We start from the raw sequence: 20,433 nt of genomic DNA, 5'->3' as shown, positions 1-20,433 counted from the left end.
TAGCTTTTTCATCCAAGGCTGACACTTTACCTCTTGAGCCCACAGCACTACTTCTGTTTTTTTTGGGGGGGGCGGGGGGAGGGTTGGTGATAAATGTACCAATCTCAGGCTGGCTTTGAACCATGATCCTCAGATCTCAGCCTCCTGAAAGCTAGGATGTGAAGCTGTGGAGGTTACACATCAAGCAGCACTAATACTCTTCTCCTTTTCCAACATGCCTATAGAGAGCTACCCTCAGTCCAGTCTCTTTTTGAAAGTCTGACAGCAGCAAACTGCATGCATAAAATGGGACAGAGTTGAAGGCTGCGAGTTTTAAAATTAGGGATTGTTCTGTATTTTAGCCAGAAATAGGTCTTGTGCTAAGGACTGGTGAATTTTATTTCTTAGGAGCAAAATAAACTGGATGTGATGTCTCATGCCTGTAATGCAACTACTTGGGAGGCAGGAAGACCCTGAGTTCAAGGCTAATCTGGACAACATACTGAGACCTCTGTGTCAAAATAAATAGTATTAAAAAGAAGCAAAATAATTCTTCAAGGGCTGAGCGTGTGGCTTGAATGATAGCAAGCATGAGTCCCTGGGGTTCAAATTTCAGTATTGAAATGAAAAAATTAAAAAAAAATCCCTCAAGTCTATTTTAAGCTGCTTTATTTATAGAATGAGAGAAGTCTGAGCTGAAAAGCTTTATCGATTGCATCTCATGCCTCCTCCCCACTGGTTTGCTCTCTGCTGTTAATATCCTGAGCATCAGCAGTGACGTCACTTCCCGAAAATGGTGTGGCTCTCACAGTATGTGTGAAAACAAACTGGGCAGTCTCACCCTGAACTGCACATTGTGAAGACAGCATGCTCAGAGTACCCTTGCTCATCTATATTTTAATATAAAGATGCCTGCTTGCACATCTATGGAATGTGTACACATTTAGGCAGCTTCTTTAGTAAGCAGCTGATACAGGCAGGCCAGGCTGCTGTTAGGAGACACTGGGTCCTGGCTCTGGGAGTTGGAAGCTTAAGATGAATTCTTCCATGCTTTGCATGAATGTGTTGTGCAGAGGGAGAGCCTGTCAGTGATATAGCCCAGGTCCAGTCTTCAAAACCTGGAACAGGTTATCCATTTACTTCCTTATAAAGTGGACATTTATTTTTTTAAATTGTAATTATTATTTTTGTGTGTGTGTGCAGGTCACGGGACTTGAACTCTGCCTGGGTACTGTCCCTGAGCTCTTCAGCTCCATGCTACAGCCCTACCCTTGAGCTAAGCCCCATTTCCTGTTTCTAGTGGTTAATTGGCAATAAGAGTCTCAGGTCCTTATGTACTGGGCTGGCTTTGAACCTTGATCCTCAGATCTCAGCCTCCTGAGTAGCTAGGAATTTAGGTGTGAGGCACCGCACCCTGCTTGTGGAAATTTATTTTTAATTAATTAATGTATATTTGATGCCAATACTGGAAATTGAACTCAGAACCTGGGCACCGTCCTTTAGCTCTTTTTCACTCAGTTGAGCCACAATTCTATTTGTGGCTTTTTGCTGGTTCATTGGAGATATAAGAGCCTCATCATCTTTCTTGCCTACTTGGCTTTGAACCACAATCATCAACCTCCTGAGTAGGATTATATGTATGAACCACTAGCACCTGGCTTGGAAATTTCTTTTTTTTTTTCTTTTTTTCTTCTTTTTTTTTTCTGTGTATGTGTGTGTGTGCCAGTCCTGGGCTTGAACTCAGGGCCTGAGCACTGTCCTTGGGCTTTTTTCCTCAAGGCTAGCATTTTACCACTTGAGCCAGAGCACCACTTCTGGCTTTTTTCTATGTATGTGGTACTGAGGAATCAAACCCTGATCTTTGTGCATGCTAGGCAAGCATGTTGCCACTAGGCCAAACTCCCAGCCCTGGAAATTTCTTATGAAGTATTAAAACAAAGCCCTTTTTCTGTAGTATATGTTCAGTAAACTGGTTTACTTTCTCCTTGAGGTCATCCTCCACCACCCTCAATTTCCCTCCTACTCTTAAGCTACACATTCCATACTCACTAATGACCTAATGATAGCTCTGAAATTTTATACCCATTGGGTAATAAGAATTGGACTCATTCAGCCCAACTCTGACTTGCTTACCAGCCAGCCAGCCAATTGCCTATACTTTTTTTTTTTTTTTTGCCAGTCATGGGGCTTGAACTCAGTGCCTGGACACTGACTGTCCTTGAGCTTCTTTTCATCAAGTGGCTTTTCAAGGCTAGCACTCTACCACTTGAGCCACAGCACCAGCACCATTTCTGACTTTTTTTGTGTGTATGTGGTACAGAGGAATTGACCTAAAGATCACAGTTCAAAGCCAGACCAAGTAAGAAAATCTATGACATTCTTATCTCCAATTAACCACCAGAAAGCCAGAAGTGTATCTATGGCTCAAGTAGTAGTGTTAGCCTTAAGGAAAGGAAGCTCAGGAACAGCACCCAACCCAGGCTTGAGTTCAAGAGCCAAGACTGGCATCAAAAGCAAGGAAGAGAGGAAGGAAGGAATCAAGGAATCATTTCCCTGAATAATTATCTTGTAGTTCTCCTTTTTTTTCTTTTCCTCATTCTCTCCTCTTCTTTCTCTTCCTCCTCCCCTCTTCTACTTCTTCTACCTCCTCTTTTCCTTTTCTTCTCATCCTGGAACTTGAGCTCAGAGCTTTTCGAGTGCTTGAGTAGGTTTTCCTGCTCAAGGCTGAAACTCTACCACTTGAGCCATATCTCCATTCCCAGTTGTTGTTCGTCAATTGTAGGGCTTGAACTCCGGGCCTGGACACTGTCCCTGAGCTCTTCAGCTCAAGGCTACTGCCCTAACCCTTGAGCCACAGAACCACTTTCCGCTTTCTAGAAGTTAATTGGAGATAAAAACTCAATGTCTTTAGTGCCCAGTCTAGCTTTGAACTGTGATCCTTAGATCTCACCCTCCTGAGTAGTTAAAAAAAAACTAGTTAATTGAAGATAAGAATCTGTTAGATTTGTCTGTCTTGTTTGGCTTCCTATAGGATCCTCACATCTCAACCTCCAGAGTAGCTAGGATTATAGGCGTGGTCTGCTGGTGCCCAGCAAAAGTGTGGCTTTTCAACGTTGGCACTATTACGGTTTTTTGTTGTAGAAAGCCATCCTGCTCATTGCCATTTCAGGATCTTCAGCAGGTCTCTTGATCCTAGGTGCCTATAGCACCGTCACCCCATAATCAAAACCAAAGTATCCCCATGCCAGGTGCCTAAAATCCTAGCTCCTCAAAAAGCCCAAACCCAGGAGGATTGTGTTCAAAGCCACCCAGGGCAGGAAAGTCCAGGGAGACTTCATCTCCAGTTAACCAACCAGACTGGAGTCAAGGCATGGCTCAGGTAGAGTACCATCTGTGAGTGAACGAGCCAGAGTGCACCACATACAACAAAGATCTCAGGAAGTGGATGAGGGGACAAAAATCAGCCCTACTTGGAAACTACTGAAGAAGGTCCAGCTTGCGGCTGTAGGGTACCCACCTCTTCCATCATGCAGGGAAATGCTGGAGGCCAGCCAGATGGGAGCCCTTAATGCACATACTTGAGGACTCAGTACTCTTTTTAGTCCCGCAGGCCACAATGCCTGTCTTCCAGTTGTTGGTGGGCGGTGGTTGGCTCCATCTATTTCATTAAAAGACCTTGTGTGAACAAGTGTTCTCAGTCACCTTCCAAAGCAAGCATGTACAGAGTGGGCGATCAATAAATAGTTCTTAAGATGTAATTACCTGCTACCCACCCACCTGCGGCAGCTAACAATTAGACCTAGACAAGCAGACAAATGACTCAGAGGATGCTGCTTGGTCCTGTCTCAACACTGCTGTGGGAAAGCCAAGCCGCCAAAGCAAGTGGGTCAGATTCTTCTACAGCTGGTCTACATCTCCACTGCCACAAATCCCTGTCATTCATTCTAACAATGTTAGCATAGCACAGATTATCAAGTGATCCACACAGCAACAGAAGGGATGAGGTTCCTAGTTCCATGCATGAAGACAAGAAGTGTCTGATCAATTCAGGTGACATGCTTGTGGGAGGTAAAGCAAGGACTCTGGTTAATCCAACTCGAGTCTTGAACATCAGAGCCCTGCAGGGCCTTCTCCACCTCTAATCTGCAGGCCATGCACCCCCACAGAGCCAGTGCTGGAACTTTGACCTGCCCTCCCCACCCCCAACCTTGCAGTAGCTGTTTGTACAGTCCTGATGGGAAGTTTATACAGCAGAAGAAGCCCAGTGAGCTCACATGCCTGGTGTGAAGATCAAAGTCCAGCCCCAGCATGCAAGACCCCCTTCCACACTCTTCCCCCTAGTCCTGAGAAGCTCTCAGATTCTCCCAGCCAACATATGGAAGAAGCACAATGCAGGTCACTTCCGCTTTCTCCAGATCTTATGGAAACGGCCATGATCTCCCATCACCAGCAGGAAGCTGTGGCTAGACTTCAAGACTAGCATGAGGAAGAAAGGAAAGCCAAAGCCCTTTGAATCTGAGGGGCTGGTGGGTGCTAAAAGTCTATAATTTCATGCCCTAGGAAATTCTTTGATGGCTCCAACATACTAGTGTGGACAAGCCTGGATGTGAGTAATGTCTTAATGGGAGTCCCAGGGGCACTGGCTTACAAGTGAGGAAGTGAGGGATTATTTATTCATAGCAAATGTGGATTTTCTCAATTCTGGCAGTTTTCCTGGTGCAGGCTTGCCCATTGCTACAACTTGGCCCCCATTTGAATGGAATGTGTAACTTTCCTTGGCCAGAACAAGCCAAGATCAGCCCCATTGTCGAGGCATCCTAGAATTCTTTTCTAAAATTATTATTGTTACTATTAAAGAAGATCTGTGTGATAAGATGATGACTTTCTTCACTGGGGTAGAGGAAAGCAAGAGTAAGACCCTGACCTCCATCCAGTAGCTCAGCTTTGCTAGACAGGTGTGTATCAGATTCCTAAATGGTTCTAGATGAGTCTAAGAGTAAAACAATAGAGAAATCTTTACTCCATTTTCTTCTTACATTTTCTTTCAAGAAAGATTCATAATAAAGATAGATAAGCCCTTCCCCAGCTCTCATGCCTCAAAGCGACCTCAGGAAAGTCTCCCTTGGACTGAGTCCAAATGTAAAAGCCTTGTTGCCTGCTGTGGTCCAAGTATCTATTGTGCAATTTCTGGAAGAGAGACAGCATGAACTCTGGAGGAAGCCTTGGGGTGTGGGGGTTCAAGGACTTGGCCTGTCATCCAGACCTTGCTACTTATGCAAGGTGTGACTTGGGTCAAGTCTTTTCCCTGCTCTGAGCGTCAGTTTCTACAAAAGTAGATAAGAATGAAGGTGCAGGGGCCAGGAGTTTGGCCTAGTGGTTAAAGTGCTTGCCTAGCATGCACGAAGACCCGGGTTCGATTCCTTGGTACCACATACATACAAAAAAAAAAAAAGCCAGAAGTGGTGCTGAGGCTCAAGTGGTAGAGTTCTAGCCTTGAGAAAGTCCAAGGACAGTGCTCCGGCCCTGAGCTCAAGCCCAGAACTGGCAAAAAAAAAAAAAAAGAATGAAGGTGCAGGGGAGAGGAGGTGAAAGTACAGCAGTTCTGAGAATCAAGCAAAGGAAAGAACCTGAACGCTCTATAAATCACTGAAGGGAGAACTACAATAGAAGGAAAAGATTTGGATCTATGTTCCAGTTCTTGAATAATTACCTTCTAGTGTGAGTTCTTCCCATTGTCTCTGGTGGAGTTGAAAGGCTGTCTCCAGTGTGCGAGGAAGGTCTCTTATTTTCAAGGAAAGTTTTAGAGTGTGGCAGAACACATAGGTTCTAACCCAGTGACTACCACCATCATAAGCCTGTGACTTAGACAACTACCTCTCTGAGTCTGTTTCTTCACCCACAAACTAGGAATAAAAACTCCCTCTTTTTCCCTGATTGTAAAATGGGAATATAGCAGTTACACTACTCTCTTCCCCTACAAATTGGAGATGGGAACAACGGACAGTATTTTCCTTGTCAGTGACGTAAATGGGTTGTTGTACTAATTGCCCCTACACACTTGATATTTTTTCTCTCCTTCCCTCCTTCATCTCTTTCTCTGTACTAGTACCTGGGCTTGAACTCAGGGCTTCATGCTTATTCAAAGCTGACACTCTACCTCTTGAGTCATACCTCCACTTCTGGCTTTTTGCTGGTTAACTAGAGATAAAGATCTTCTGAATTTGTGTGTTTGGGCTGGCTTTGAACCTCAGTCCTCAAATCTCAGTCTCCTGAGTAATTTAGGGTTACAGGTACAAGACACCAGTGCCCAGAGCTGGCACACACACACATATGTATATATGTATGTAGTCATCTTACATATTTATTTTTGTTACTTCTAAGACATTCATATTTATAGAAGATGGTATTTACATTAATAACCTATACTCGGGAGTGTGGGGGAGGTTGTGTGTATGGGCTGGTCCTAGGCTTTAACTTGGTAGCCTATATTTTTTGTTAGCACCAATAACACTTATAGGTATTGAAAGTTCTGAAGAGAAATACAGTACATGATATGAAATATTACTTACTGGAGTAAGTATGCATAGAGTGAACGTCTAGTAGAGTACCGAAAGCAACAGTTTCTGCTCTTAGAGCTTATGGTCCATTGAGGAAGGTGGGTATTCATGATGTAACCACCTGAGAATTGTACCTGCTAGGGATTGCTTTCGAGTAAATGTGAGCTTTTGTCCAGATCCAAAGCCTAACTTTGTTTTACCTAATGCTCTCATACATAAGCTCCTCAGGCTGTTACCACAGAGGGAAATGTTCTCAGGTTATACATTTCTAAGTAGTGGCATGCTAGGAGCAGAAAGGGCTTCCTTCCTGAGCTTGAACACAGCATAAGTGAGCATAGTTGGATGTCTCAGGCTTCAATATGTATAATTTAAAGTTGGCTATATATATATATTTTTATCATTGGAGAAGAACCCAACTTTGTGGGGGGGGTGCGCACACCCCCACATCCATATCTCAGAGTCTGAGCATTTTCTCTAAGCTCAAGACTAGCACTGGAGCTGTCACTTGAGCCACAGCTTCTCTTCTCGCTTTTTTGGTGCCTGATTGGAGATAAGAATCCCATGGACACTCCTATCCATTGGCTTTGAACCATGGTCCTCAGATTTCAGTCTTCTAAACAGCTAGGCTCACAGGTGTGAGCCCCCAGCACCCAGCAGAAAATTCTTTTCCTACTGACAATGTACTGTGACTCTTAACAATCACTCTGCCAACTCCGTGGAATGTCATGGCACCTCCAACAACCAGTGGAGGCAGGAAGTGGAACAGGCTCTCCAAAGACAGGGCAAGAGAGCATAGGCTCCAAAAATGTCACTGCACTAGCAAAAAAGAAGTGCCCACAGATTCTGTGATCCCTGTTTGTTTTCCAAGAATCCTTAGTAGAACATTGACTCTCCTTCAAGAGGCCAGATCTTTTAAATAACACCTCAACACCCCATAGTCAATCCCTTTGCAACAGCCATTCCTGCCTCTGAGGAATGCAGAGCGGTTCCTTTTCCTGTCCTAGTACCTTAAAGACCAAAGTCAAACCTTGTTTTTCTCCTGGTATTGTTTTTTTAACCTCTTGATCTGATTTTACAGCCCTCGTTCTATCTCTCTGTTCTTGGCTGAGTTTGGAATGCCTTATAACACTTTTTGATAACTACCTGATTAGGTAAGGGATTTATTATTCTCTTTCAGCAGTCTTCACAACCTGTCTCTAAATCACTTTCCCAATACTTGGTGCCTTTGGGGAACCGCAGTTTTGTTCTGGCAAGTGAAATCATTTGACAAAGTGAATGTGTCCTGAATCCTGGGACACTAAAAGTAAGATTTTTCCATCTCTCCTAAGTCAACAGATCACACAAAGCATATGGAGACTGGTTGACGAGACGAAAGGTGAAAGACATGCTCTCATGCTTATCATAGGGCTTCACATACACATACAAGAAGGAAATGTTTTTAAGAACTGCAGCCAGGCCCTGGTGGCTCATGCCTGTAATCCCAGTTAATCTTGGAGCCTGAGGTCTGAGAATCAAGAAGCTAGCCCAGGCAGAAAAGTCCATGAGACTCCTCCCCACCCCAACCCCCAAGTCCTGGGGTTTGAACTCAGGGCTTGGGCACTGTCCTTGAGAAAGCTCAAAGACACTACCACTTCTGGCTTTTTTTGTGTATGTGATACTAAGGAATCGAACCCAAGGCTTGGTGCAAGCTAGACAAGCACTCTACCACTAGGCCAAACTCCCAGCCCCTTCATGAAACTCTTACCTCCAGTTAAGGAGCAAAAAGCTGAAAGTTGTGGCTCAAGTAGTAGCGCACCATCCTGAGTGAAAAATCCAAGTGTGAGGTCCTGAGTTCAAGTCCTAGTACAGGCACAAAAGAGAAAGTGATGAAAATTGTTATGTTTTAGGACTAGGCACCTGTCCCTGGGTTAAGTACTGAATTGTAGTTTAAACATGACTTTCAGGACTGGCTTGAGGTTAAGTTCTAGTTCAGAACTAAAGGTCAATGTAGGGAAGTTGAACATACAACTTTATAGTCTCCATCTCACTGATTCCAAGCCACTAGAGAGACTCGATGGGCACTTGAGATGCCCCCCAAACAATGTCAAGCCCAGCTGGTCTCCAGCTCTGCATTTCTACCTAGATTTAAGTTTGTCTCTGCCTCTCCCCATAGGCATTTAGTGGTACTCTTAGGCTGGGCATGAAAAGAACTATCAAAGCATCCATCCATTGGACCTGACTAGTCTTTAGTCATAGAAATGGACAAAGGAAAACTTGGAAAGAATCATGCTCTGAATTGCCCTTCATCTCCTACTTTTCTCCTGCCTGACACACACAACCCCAGGAACCATCCAATCTGTGCTTCCGGCCTCATGTCTCAGAGAAAACCCACCCTGTGCACACAGTAGAAGTGGATTGGTGAAGGAAAGTACTGGCTTAAACATCAGGAGGCTGATTTTGAGGTCCAGTTTCACCCATCATTAGCTGTAGAATTAGGAGAAAGACACTTAACTTAGATTCCGCGTAAGTCTTTTAGTTTGAGAGAGAGAGAGAGAGAGAGAGAGAGAAATATGTGCCCTTCCCCATCTTTCTGAATTCTGAAAAGTTGTATAAGGGCCACAGGAAACCATGGAGAAGGCATATGACCTTTGGAAGAATAGTGCTGGGGTTTTGCACGTATGTTCGTCAACAAACCATTTCCAGACTACTAGGATGACTTTTATAGGATTATTTCCTGTTCTTCTAGGGTGGGACTATTGTATCTGGAGGAGAAACCAGTTTGCAAAGGTTCTGCCTGCACTCATGTGTTCTGTTTTATTACCACAAATATATATATATATATATATACATATTTGTCTTTATTATATAATGTTTTATTAAGACAAATATATAGAGCCTAGGCTGGCCCCATATTCATGATCCTCCACCTCTGTCTCTATTGTTGGAATTACACATGGACAATTATACTGGGTCCATATACATTGGTCTTGAAAACTCCTGGTTGTTCAGTGTGGCACTAATCTGTCCAGAAGACTTTGCCCTTTGGCTAATTGTGTGTGTGTGTGTGTGTGTGTGTGTGTGTATACGCACATGTGTGCATGTGTGCATATGTGCATGCGCATGGGCCAATTCTGGGTCTTGAACTCAGGACCTGAGCACTGTCCCTGAGAATTTGTGCCCAAGGCTAATACTCTACCACTCGAGCCACAACTCTACTTCTGGCTTTGTTTTAGTGCTTAAGTGGAGATAGAGTCTCATGGACTTTTCTGCCCAGGCTGGCTTTGAATCTCAGTCCTCAGATCTCAGCCTTTTGAGTAGCTAGGATTACAGGCATGAGCCACCAGCACCTAGTCCTTTGCCTAACTTTTGAAGCTTTTAGTTGGCAGATGGTTCCTAAAAGTAGCTCACTTCTCCACTCTTGCCCTTTTTTTTTTTTTTTGTGAGTCTTGGGGCTTGAGCTTGGCCTGGGTGCTGTCCCTGAGCTCTTCAACTCAAGGCTACTATCCTACCACTGGGCCTGGGCATTGTCCTTGTGCTCTTCAACTCAAGGCTACTGCCCTACCCTTGAGCCAAGCCCCATTTCCCATTTTCTGGAGGTTAGATGTAGATAAGTCTCAGGTCCTTTTTAACAGCAATCCTCAGATATCAGCCTCCTGAGTAGCTACGATTACAGGCATGAGCCACCTTGCCCACTACACTCTTGCCATTTTAAAATCCAGTCCTAAACCTGTTATCCTGTGTAGCCCAGTTAGTGTCATGAGATTGGATATTTGCTCCATTACTTACTAAATGGCCTTAGGCAGCTCATTTGGCATCTGAGACTTGTTCTCACCCTCTGTAAAATGTAAGCAATGTTATCTGGACTCTACAGGGTTGTTTTGAGGATTCAATAGACTTTGAAAGTACCTGACCGTGTTCTTAGTCAATACATGTCCGTTTTGTTTTCTTCTCTTTTCCCTACTCTAAGGAGAATGACTTGTAAGCACACCTACCTAATGATCATCCATGCATCTCGGAGGTACTTCAGAGTCAGATCAGAGAAGAGAGCCTGGGGGAAATCTTGCTAGACATACCTGCCTGGAGAACATTTATACATCTCTGGGACATTTTAGAATCCAATCAGGGATACTTGATCTTCCTGCCAAAGCCCATCTTGCCAATTGTCCTGACCCTACTGTCTTCCCCTGCTTACCCTTGGTGTCTTTTGCAGGGAACATTATCGGCTCTGGGATCTTCGTCTCACCCAAGGGTGTGCTGGAGAATGCTGGCTCAGTGGGCCTCGCCCTCATTGTCTGGATTGTGACCGGCCTCATCACCGCTGTGGGAGCACTCTGCTATGCTGAGCTAGGGGTCACCATCCCTAAGTCAGGAGGTGACTACTCCTATGTCAAGGACATCTTCGGAGGATTGGCTGGGTAAGCAAATTTGGGGAGGTGTCAGTGAATTTGAGGAAAAGAAGAAAGATGACAGAAAGATGCCAGTCGAAGGAAACCAAGACCAAGGTTTTCTGGTCACCAGTGTGCCAAGAAGGGCAAGGGATAGGATTATTCTTTGTTTGGCCTCTTTGTCATGGCTGTTAGTGTAGCCTATGTCCTCTTCACACTCCTGAGAGTGACAGAGGAGCTAAGGTGTCATTTTGGGTGTGGGTGCCTGCACTGGCACTTGGAGGGTGTCTGTTAGCTTTTCCACTCAAGGATAGCCACTCCCACGTGAGCCACAGCTCTACTTCTGACTTTTTGCTGCTTCACCCGAGATAAGCATCTCATGGACTTTCCTGCACAAGCTGACTTCACACTCTGACCATCAGATCATGGTCCACAGATCCTAGCTTCCCGAATGCCTCGGATTACAGGGATAAGCCTGGCTGTTATTTTAATCTATTGAATTTGGTAGGCAAGATTGTATAAGCAAGAGAAAATAGAAAGCATGTGGCAACACGGACCACAGACTGCTAGGAAAAGTAACCAACAAAAACACAGTGTTTTGTCTTGACAAATGAGAGTAAGTACCTAAAAGTAAAGTGTTCCTTTTCTTATATTGCCGAGGATAATAACCTCTTTTATGTGTATGTCAGTACTAAGGTTTGAACTCAGGCCAAGGCATTCTCCTTTAGCTTTTTTTGGCTGGTGCTCTACCACTTGAGTCACACTTCCACTTTTGACTTTTTGCTGGTTAATTGAAGAGCACAGTCTCGGACTTTTCTGCTAAGGTTGACTTTGAACCTTAATCCTCAGATCTCAGGCTCCTGAGATTACAGGTGTAAACCACCAGTGCCTTGCCAATGGCTCCCTTCTGTCAACCTCCCGTCTCCGATATCCTTGTCTCTAACTTTACTTAGGAGCTCAACCTTTACCAATGGGCCAAGGTACAGAATTCACTTGGCCCACAAATCCCAACTAAATCCATTCCCTGACTGGCGCTTAAAAAACAGCATAATTAGCAAGCCATAGCTGTCAGAATTCTGCACTTACAGATTTACTTTTTCTACTATGGGATTGGGCAGGGGGTGGGCATGGTGGGGTGTCATAGCCACAGAGAGGAGATGCTGAAAGTAGTAAGGAGAAGAAAAGAACTTTTAAGACATGTCAGTGCTAGTTGAAACTTAACACTTGATCATTAAATTATTTTATTGCCATTGTGGAGAGCTGCTGTCTCCTTTGGGTTGGGGTGGGAGCTGGGTGCTGCAGCATCCTTGAACCTGTTTGGGCTCACCTGCTCTGCTCATGGCTGCCCAGTGACTTGCCTGGGCTTTCCACTGATGACTAAATCCCTGCCATTCCTGGCGGCGGGGTGTGTGTTCCTCCTTCAGATTCCTGAGGCTCTGGATTGCTGTGCTGGTGATCTACCCAACCAACCAGGCTGTCATTGCCCTCACCTTCTCCAACTACGTGCTACAGCCACTCTTCCCTACCTGCTTTCCCCCAGAGTCTGGTCTTCGACTCCTGGCAGCCATCTGCTTATGTAAGTGTTGTTTGGGCCTGAATTTCAGGTCAGTCTCTGTCAGCCTCATTCTTTTTTCTTTTTTCTTTTTCTTTCTTTCTTTCTTTTTTGTCTTTCTTTATATTTCCTACAAATGTGTCTTGAAAATGTTTTGTTTTATTTGGGTTTGACCCCAGAACCTTGAGCTTGTTAAGCAAGTGCTTTACCTCTTGAGCCATGTCTCCTGTCCATGCAAGTATGGACGAATGGATTCTGCTTGTAATGATCTGGTGCTAAAAACAAGAAGTCACTGAACACTTTAGATGGACATTTTAAGTTGTCGTCCCTTTGTAGTTAAAAAATTTGAAGTTAAAAAAATACAATAAAAAAAACCCCAAGGCAAATCCTAAGTAGCTTCTTGACAAAGTAATTTCCACAGACAGTTTTTTACATGAAGCACTTTCACCTCTATTATCTGATTTGAGTCTCATGAGAAATCCATGAGGTAAGCTAGGCCAATATTATCCTTTTCCTTGAACAGATAAGTAAACATAAAACTAAGCAAGTGACTTAACCTAGGAAGCAGGTCCTGATTTGTTCTCTTTCCAGCACAGTAGAACATGCTGGCTTCTCTCAGTTGATGACAGGAAGAACATTCTGGCCTTACAATGGTCTGCTTTTACATCAACTTGCCAACTTGTGTATGTGTGTGTGTGTGTGTGTGTGTGTGTGTGTGTACACATGCATATGCTGGAGACATGCATATGCTGGTATTGGGGTTTGAACTCAGAGCCTGGGTGCTATCCCTGGACTAGTTTCCCTCAAGGTTAGCACTCTACCACTCGAACCACACTCCACTTCTGATTTTTTTGCTGGTTAATTGGAGATAAGAGTCTCACAGACTTTCCTACTCTAGCTGGCCTATAACAAAGATCTTCTGATTAGCTAGGATGACAAGCAGGAGCCACCAAGCATCCAGTTTCAACGCACTTTTTTTTTTTAAACTGTCCTAAGAGCGAGTTTATCCCTGGCTGGTCCCTGCCCTGAAATTAGCTTTTTGACTAGAGGGAACACCTTATATGCAGATCTTATGTTTAGGGGGGTAATCAGGAGTTTGGCCTCATGGTAGAGTGCTTGCCTAGCATGCACAAAGGCCAGAGTTCAATTCCTCCATACCAGTACATGGTGGGGGGCAGGGGGAAAGCTGGAAGTGGTGCTGAGGCTCCAGTAGTAGAGCTCTAGCCTTGAGAAAGTCCAAGGACAGTGCTCAGGCCCTGAGCTCAAGCCAGGACTGGCCAAAAAATAAAATAAAATAAATTCATAAAAGGGGAAAGATGGGGCCAGGAGTTTGGCCTAGTGGTTAAAGTGCTTGCCTAGCATGCATGAAGACCTGGGTTCGATTCTTCAGTACCACATACATAGAAAAAAGCCGGAAGTGGTGCTGAGGCTCAAGTGGTAGAGCTCTAGCCTTGAGAAAGTCCAAGGACAGTGCTCAGGCCCTGAGCTCAAGCCCAGGACTGGCAAAAAAATAAAGGGGGGGGGGGAAGATGGCTGTGATCGCAAACAGGTAGAGAGCCTTGATAGAGAAAGTCTGCAGAGCCTTATTTCTCAAAGCACTGGGGCCAATGATCTCTTTGGATTGAGATACTTCATGTCTTTAATCCAACGCTAACTTCTCAAGCAACTTGTTGGCTGTACTTCTAGGGTTGCTCCCCATCGCCTTCTGCTCACATCTTCCAACAGGTTACAGCTAGCTCACAGGCTCAGGACCATCCTTGCTATTCCTTTCCTCTATCCCAAGACTTCCCTTCTGATGTTTGCTGAGGGGATGAAGGAGGGGGAGGACCACTGACCTATCTCAGCCCCCTCCCAGGCAGGCAGTTGCATAGGAGAAGAAAGAGGGTTCTTTTAAGCATGTACATTCAGGAACAGATCCTACCACCTAGGCAAGTTGTAATGTGGGGCAGAGACCCTCAGGGGAAGAGACTTCTTCACACATGTCTAATGAAACCTTCAGACCTAGAGGCAAAGGGATATAAGTCCCCAGGCTGGCCAAAGCTGGCTCCACTCTGCATTCTAACTGCAGTGCTTACCCAAGCTATTGTGTTGATGGGCTTGTAACTTGTGACCCTGTGTCTAGGGAGGGTTAGCACAGCATTCGGTTTTTAGTGCCAGATCTTGTCAGTCTAGGGGTGGGCTGGGGTGTTGGGACCCCTTGGTCCTTGCTCTGTGCTTTCTGGCTGAATCCAGAGCTTGAAGGAGAGGAGGGGAGGTGTGGGAATGCAGGGAAGATTTGTTTCTGCCATCACACAAGCTTTTGGGGAGGAAGAGGAAGCACATGAGTGCTGGCCAGTGCTTGTTTCAGTGTCTTATGCACACAGCTTCCTTTTTCCTGCTGATGCTGCTGAAATGTCTCAGACCAGAGGCCCTTTTTTCCTCCTGTTATGGTAAGAAAGCCTAAGATTGCCAGGACAGTGTGGTTCCTGCCTGTAATCCTAGCTTCTCAGGAGGCTGAGATCTGAGGGTTTCAAGCCAGCCTAGGCAGGAAAGCCCATCACTTTTTTTTGGGGGGGGAGCAGAGGGTGGGTTTGAAACTCTGGGCCTAAGCACTATTCCTAAGCTCTTCAGCTCAAATCTAGTGCTCTACCACTTTGAGCCACAGCACTACTTCCAGTTTTTGATGGTTAATTGGAGATAAGAGAGTCAGAAACTTCCCTGCCTAGGCTGGCTTTGAACCATGGAGTAGCTAGGATTACAGACATAAGCCACCGGCACCTGTCACCCATGACATTCTTTTTTTTTTTTTTTTTGCCAGTCCTGGGCTTGAGTTCAGGGCCTGAGCACTGTCCTTGGACTTTCTCAAGGCTAGCGCTCTACCACTTGAGCCTCAGCACCACTTCCGGCTTTTGTCTATGTATGTGGTACCAAGGAATCAAACCCGGGTCTTCATGCATGCTAGGCAAGCACTTTAACCACTAGGCCAAACTCCCGGCCCCCACCCATGACATTCTTATCTCCAATTAACCACCAAAACACCCTAAGTGGATCTGTGGTAGAGTGGTAGAATTCCAGCCTTGAGCAGTTCTCAAGCCCTGAGTTCAAGCCCCTGTACTGGCTCACACACACACAAAGGTTAAGGCTTGTTCAGTCCCTCTCTCCCTGGAGACCAGCCAGGCCTCGCCACAGTGTGCAGTTTGTATTCCCAAAGTCTGTCTGCTGCACTCAAACCCTTTTTCAGTCGTTTTCCCTGAGCTTCCCCTGGGACAAGAACTTGCTTCCAACTTAACACATAGTCTGTCTTATCCTGTAAAGACAGGAATTCCTCAGTGTCATTGAGCTAGGTATTCAAGTATTTTTCTACCTGTTTTGAAACAGGAAAATCTTAAGCCCGAGAGCATAGGCATCCTGTTTCCCTGCAGGGGAGAATGGAGCACCACACCCTGCCTCTCTACACAGCTTACCTCCGCTGCCCAGGTGCACTGCAGACCCTTCCTTCTTTCTAGGCCACGCAGTCACAGCTGCTTGCTGCTTTGAATGTGGCTAGAGGTCCAGCTTTCTGGTTTATTGGGCACTTTTTATTTATTTTTATTATTTATTTATTTTTTTTTGCCAGTCCTGGGCTTGAGCTCAGGGCCTGAGCACTGTCCTTGGACTTTCTCAAGGCTAGAGCTCTACCACTTGAGCCTCAGCACCACTTCCAGCTTTTTTTTTTCTATGTATGTGGTACCGAGGAATCGAACCCGGGTCTTCATGCATGCTAGGCAAGCACTTTAACCACTAGGCCAAACTCCCAGCCCTTTTTATTTTTTTTTAAGTACTATGATTTAAACTCAGGGCTTCATGCCTTACCACTTGAGCCACATATCCAGCCCTTCTTTTTGTCAGGTAATTAGAGATGAAGCCTAGCAAACTTTTTCTGCTCAAGCTGGTCTTCAATGGCTCACACCTGTAATCCTAGCTGCTCAGAAGGCTGAGATCTGCAAGTCATAGTTCAAAGCCACCAAGTCACGAAAGTGAGTGAGTCTCTTATCTCCAGTAAACTACCAAAAAAAAAAAAAAGCCAGAAGTAGATCTGTTTCTCAAGTGGTGGAGTGCTATCTTTGTGCAAAAGAAAAAGGAAAGATGGGCTGGGAGTTTGGCCTAGTGGTTAAAGTGCTTGCCTATCATGCATGAAGACCCGGGTTCGATTCCTCGGTACCACATACATAGAAAAAAAAAAAAAAGCCAGAAGTGGTGCTGAGGCTCAAGTGGTAGAGCTTTAGCCTTGAGAAAGTCCAAGGACAGTGCTCAGGCCCTGAGCCGAAGCTCAGGACTGGCAAAAAAAAAAGAAAGAAAAAGGAAAGAAAAAAGTCTTTTTTCTCCTCTTTCTTCTTCATGTAGAGGATTAAAAAAAAAATTCTTTGTAACCCAAAGAGCCCTTCCCAACCCCCCACTCTCAGCATCCTTCAGCCCACCCTTACAACAGGTGTCTGGGTAAGCCAGGAGCCACCCAGCCTGTCCTTACCCTTGAGAGAGAAGCAGCAGAAAAGCTGGGCATGCAGTGAATGTATATATAGGAAACTGCTTTCCACTGTCTTATCATGGCAGGCTGGTGATGGGATGGTGAGAGATTTTGAAGGCTGTCCTTTGTGGAAAGGTCACTGGTGTGCATATATTATGCAGAGCCCGGAAGAACGGGGCAAGAAGCCCAGAGTGTGGCAAATCCCAGGCTGCCTGAGGGTAGGGTTTGCTGTGGGAGGGAGGAGATGAAGTCAAGTCTAGTTATGTGGTGGGGCAGTTTTGGAAGCTATCAGATGAGAAATTAAGTTTGGATGAGCCAGATGGCTGGGGGTGGAGAGGCAGAAAAACCTGCTGGAACTAGCTTGCCTGGCCTAGAGGAGAGCCGCCAGGGGGGTGGGGAGAGGAAGAGGACAGAGAGAGAGAGGGGGGGGGGAGGAGAGAGGGAGAGATAGAGAGAGGGAGAGGGGGGGGGGGAGATTTGGATTTGCTTGTGCAAGTAGAGCCACCACTGTGAGTTCTTTTATTATTTAGGTCAAAGCTGATTATTCACTGCTGAGTCAGCAGATTATTCTTGGACACCAGGCAGTAAAATTTTTTTTAAGGCATTTTACATTTTAATTAAATGAAAATCCTTTTTCCCTTCTCCAGAGCAAGCATATTCATGGGAGGAGGGAGCTAAGGTGTTAACTTGGTTTGGGTGCCTCTTTTTGTGATTTAGCTTCTCCCTTTTATTGTCTCATAAATAATGACTGTATTTGACTGTATTCTGCACATAGAAGAATCAAGTTAAGACATAAAAAGAGTCAACAGGCTAGCTAATGCCTGTAAATCCTAACTACTAAGGAAGCTAAGATCTGAGGATTTCAGTCCAAAGCCAGTCTGGGCAGGAAAGACTCTTATCTCCAGTTAACCAGCAAAACCCAGAAGTAGAGCCATGGCTCAAGTGGTTAAAAAAAAAAAAAAAAAAAAATATATATATATATATATATATATATATATATATATATATATATATCTCCAGGGAGGTCTGGAGTTTGGCCTAACGGTAAAGTGCTTGCCTAGTGTGCACAAAGACCCTGATTCAATTCTTTGGTACCACATACATAGAAAAAAGCCAGAAGTGGCACTGGGCTCAAATGGTAGAGCAGTGCTAGCCTTAAGAAGGCCCAAGGACAGTGCTCAGGCCCTGAGTTTAAGCCCCAGGACTGGCAAAAAGAGAGAGAGAGAGAGAGAGAGAGAGAGCGCTCCAGCCCAGGCCTTGAGTTCAAGCCTCTAGGCCAGCACACAAAAAAGGCAACAATAAAAGCCACCTTCTTTGCCTCACTCCTCCCTTGCTATGGTTCTAAATAAAATAAATAATGTTGAGGTCTGGATTTGTCCTGACTTATGTTATCAACAGCTTATTTCTACAGCTTGACCCTTTATCAAGCTGTTACTTGGCTTTCTAGAATCAAAGAACAAAATTATGACAATTTCAGTTAGAGATTATACTCGTTTACTTATTTATTTAGTGCCAGTACTAGGGCTTAAACTCAAGCCCTTGCACTCCCACTTGGCTTTCTTGCTCACCACTTGAAACATGCCTCCACTCCAGCATTTTGCTGGTTAACTGGAAATGGAGTCTCAAGGGGTTTTTTTTGCCTACAGCTACCATTGAACCACAGCCCTCCAGACTACAGCCTCCTGAGTAGCTAGTATTATAGGAGTGAATGAGCCTGTGGTGCCTGGCTCTTTGTCTAGGCTGGTCTGGAATTCCTGGGCTCCAGGGATTCTCCTACCTCAATCTCCTAGTATAAGGAAAATGGAGAATGGAAAAGGAATAGGCTGGACTCGGACTCGATCCTCTATAGACTGTTCATTGAGGAACAGCGAGGGGCACAGAGCTTCCTGTGGGATTAGAAGTTGGGCTCCTGACTGGATTTGGGAGTAGATTTATATAGGGCCTAACAAGGAAGCAAAAATTAAGACGGCTCACAATGGAATGCTCCACCAGGGGTGTGGAGATCATTGTCCCCTGGGGACCAAGGTCAGAATGACCTGCCTGCAGACACCAGCAGGTGAGCATGCACCTGGTGCCCTGATTGCCTCTGAGGAATAAGACCAGGACTCCATCCTTCATCTAGGTCTACAAGGGATCATCACAATGGCTAGCTTAATTGGTCCTGTGTTTAATTCCAGAATGGAATAAACACTTTATTCCATAAAGGAAGTGTACCAATGGGCTGAGAAAAAAAAAAAAGTTGGTATCATAGGCAGAGAAGACATGAAAGCACAGACAAAAACCCAATAGCACAGCAGTCGTGCCAAGCATACTCTCCTTATAAGGTGAGTGTCCTCAGCCTGACAGGTAAGTAAATGCTCAGTTAACATTTCAGGTCATTACTGCTTTGTGGAAAGATTAGAGGCACAGAATCATCAATGAATCTGATAGGACTGGCAGTTTGGATTATTATCCCAGATAACAGAATTGGTCAGATAAGTGATTTACTTCGAGCTTGTTGGTATAGAACTTGACTGGACTAAGTTAATTTTGGTTTTTAGTGTGGTTCTGAGACAAATGTTACCCCTCTGGGCGAAGCACTTCCTAGCTTCTAGTTGCAGGAATGTGGCCCTGAGGGACTGCTCGGCAGGCATTATTTTAAATAACAATACAGAAAATATAGTTATGGAATGTCCGGATTCCTGCACAGCTAGAAAAGAATTGCCCACCTGGTCAGAAGTAGATGACAACCCACCTGACCTTTTGTATACGTGATTAATGCCTGCTAACTGTGTAACCATCTTGCATAAGACCCAAGGTCTTCCCTCCCTTGCCATCTGAACATCTCCCTGGAACTAGCCTGCTTTGGGTTGCTGACAATAAACTCATTTATCCTCTCTAAAAAGTGGTCTTGATCTTAGCTAGTCCGCATTGCCTAACAGTACCTTGGGTGGGGCGGGGGCAGGGCAGTTCAGGAGCTGAATCTAGAAAAATGGCCACCTATTACTGTGTAGATATGCACGTGTGCCAGTGCTTGAACTCAGGGCCTGGGCACTGTCTTAGTTTCTCCCCCTTAACGCTGACACTACCTTGAACCATATCTCCACTTCCAGCTTTTTGCTGGTTCCTGGAAGATAGGAGTCTCATAGACTTTCCTGCCCATGGCTGGTTTCAAACTGTGATTCTCAGATCTCAGCCTCCGGAGTAGTTAGGATGACAGGTTTAAGCCACCAGCACCTGGCAACTGGTATTTAACAATTGTCTCAGTCAAAGTGGCTTCAACAACAGGATTCCTGTCAGCCTCTGTCGCTCTTGCTTCCCAACATCCATTTTGGTCGACATTTGTTGGTTCCCTCCCATCCTTTTTCTCTTAGGAACTGGAATGTCTTTCATTTCAGATCATTCGTGGCCTTTCCTCTCTCTTGAGGCTGGAGTCACTCTTCAGTGTCTAAAGTAGAATGTTCATTCAAGTTCCTTCTCCCTGAGGGTCTTGTCCTCAATAAATTCTTCCCCCTCCTT

The 20,433-nt window shown here is 45.0% G+C and overlaps 1 protein-coding gene across 1 annotated transcript in view; it reads left to right on the top strand.

Moving 5' to 3' along the window:
* The window catches only part of Slc7a8 (solute carrier family 7 member 8), a 64,665-nt gene that overhangs the window by 8,792 nt on the left and 35,440 nt on the right, over positions 1-20,433 (top strand). The window contains exons 2-3 of the mRNA XM_090345249.1: positions 10,726-10,930; positions 12,325-12,476. Of these exons, the coding sequence (XP_090201375.1) occupies positions 10,726-10,930; positions 12,325-12,476 (357 nt within the window). The remainder of the gene's footprint in view (positions 1-10,725; positions 10,931-12,324; positions 12,477-20,433) is intronic.

Source organism: Megascapheus bottae, chromosome 14 (genome assembly GCF_031878675.1).
Source record: "Megascapheus bottae isolate mThoBot1 chromosome 14, mThoBot2.hap1, whole genome shotgun sequence".
Taxonomy (NCBI): Eukaryota; Metazoa; Chordata; class Mammalia; order Rodentia; family Geomyidae; genus Megascapheus; species Megascapheus bottae.
The sequence above is the reverse complement of the archived record's forward strand: the minus strand, read 5'-3'. Positions and strand labels throughout refer to the sequence as shown.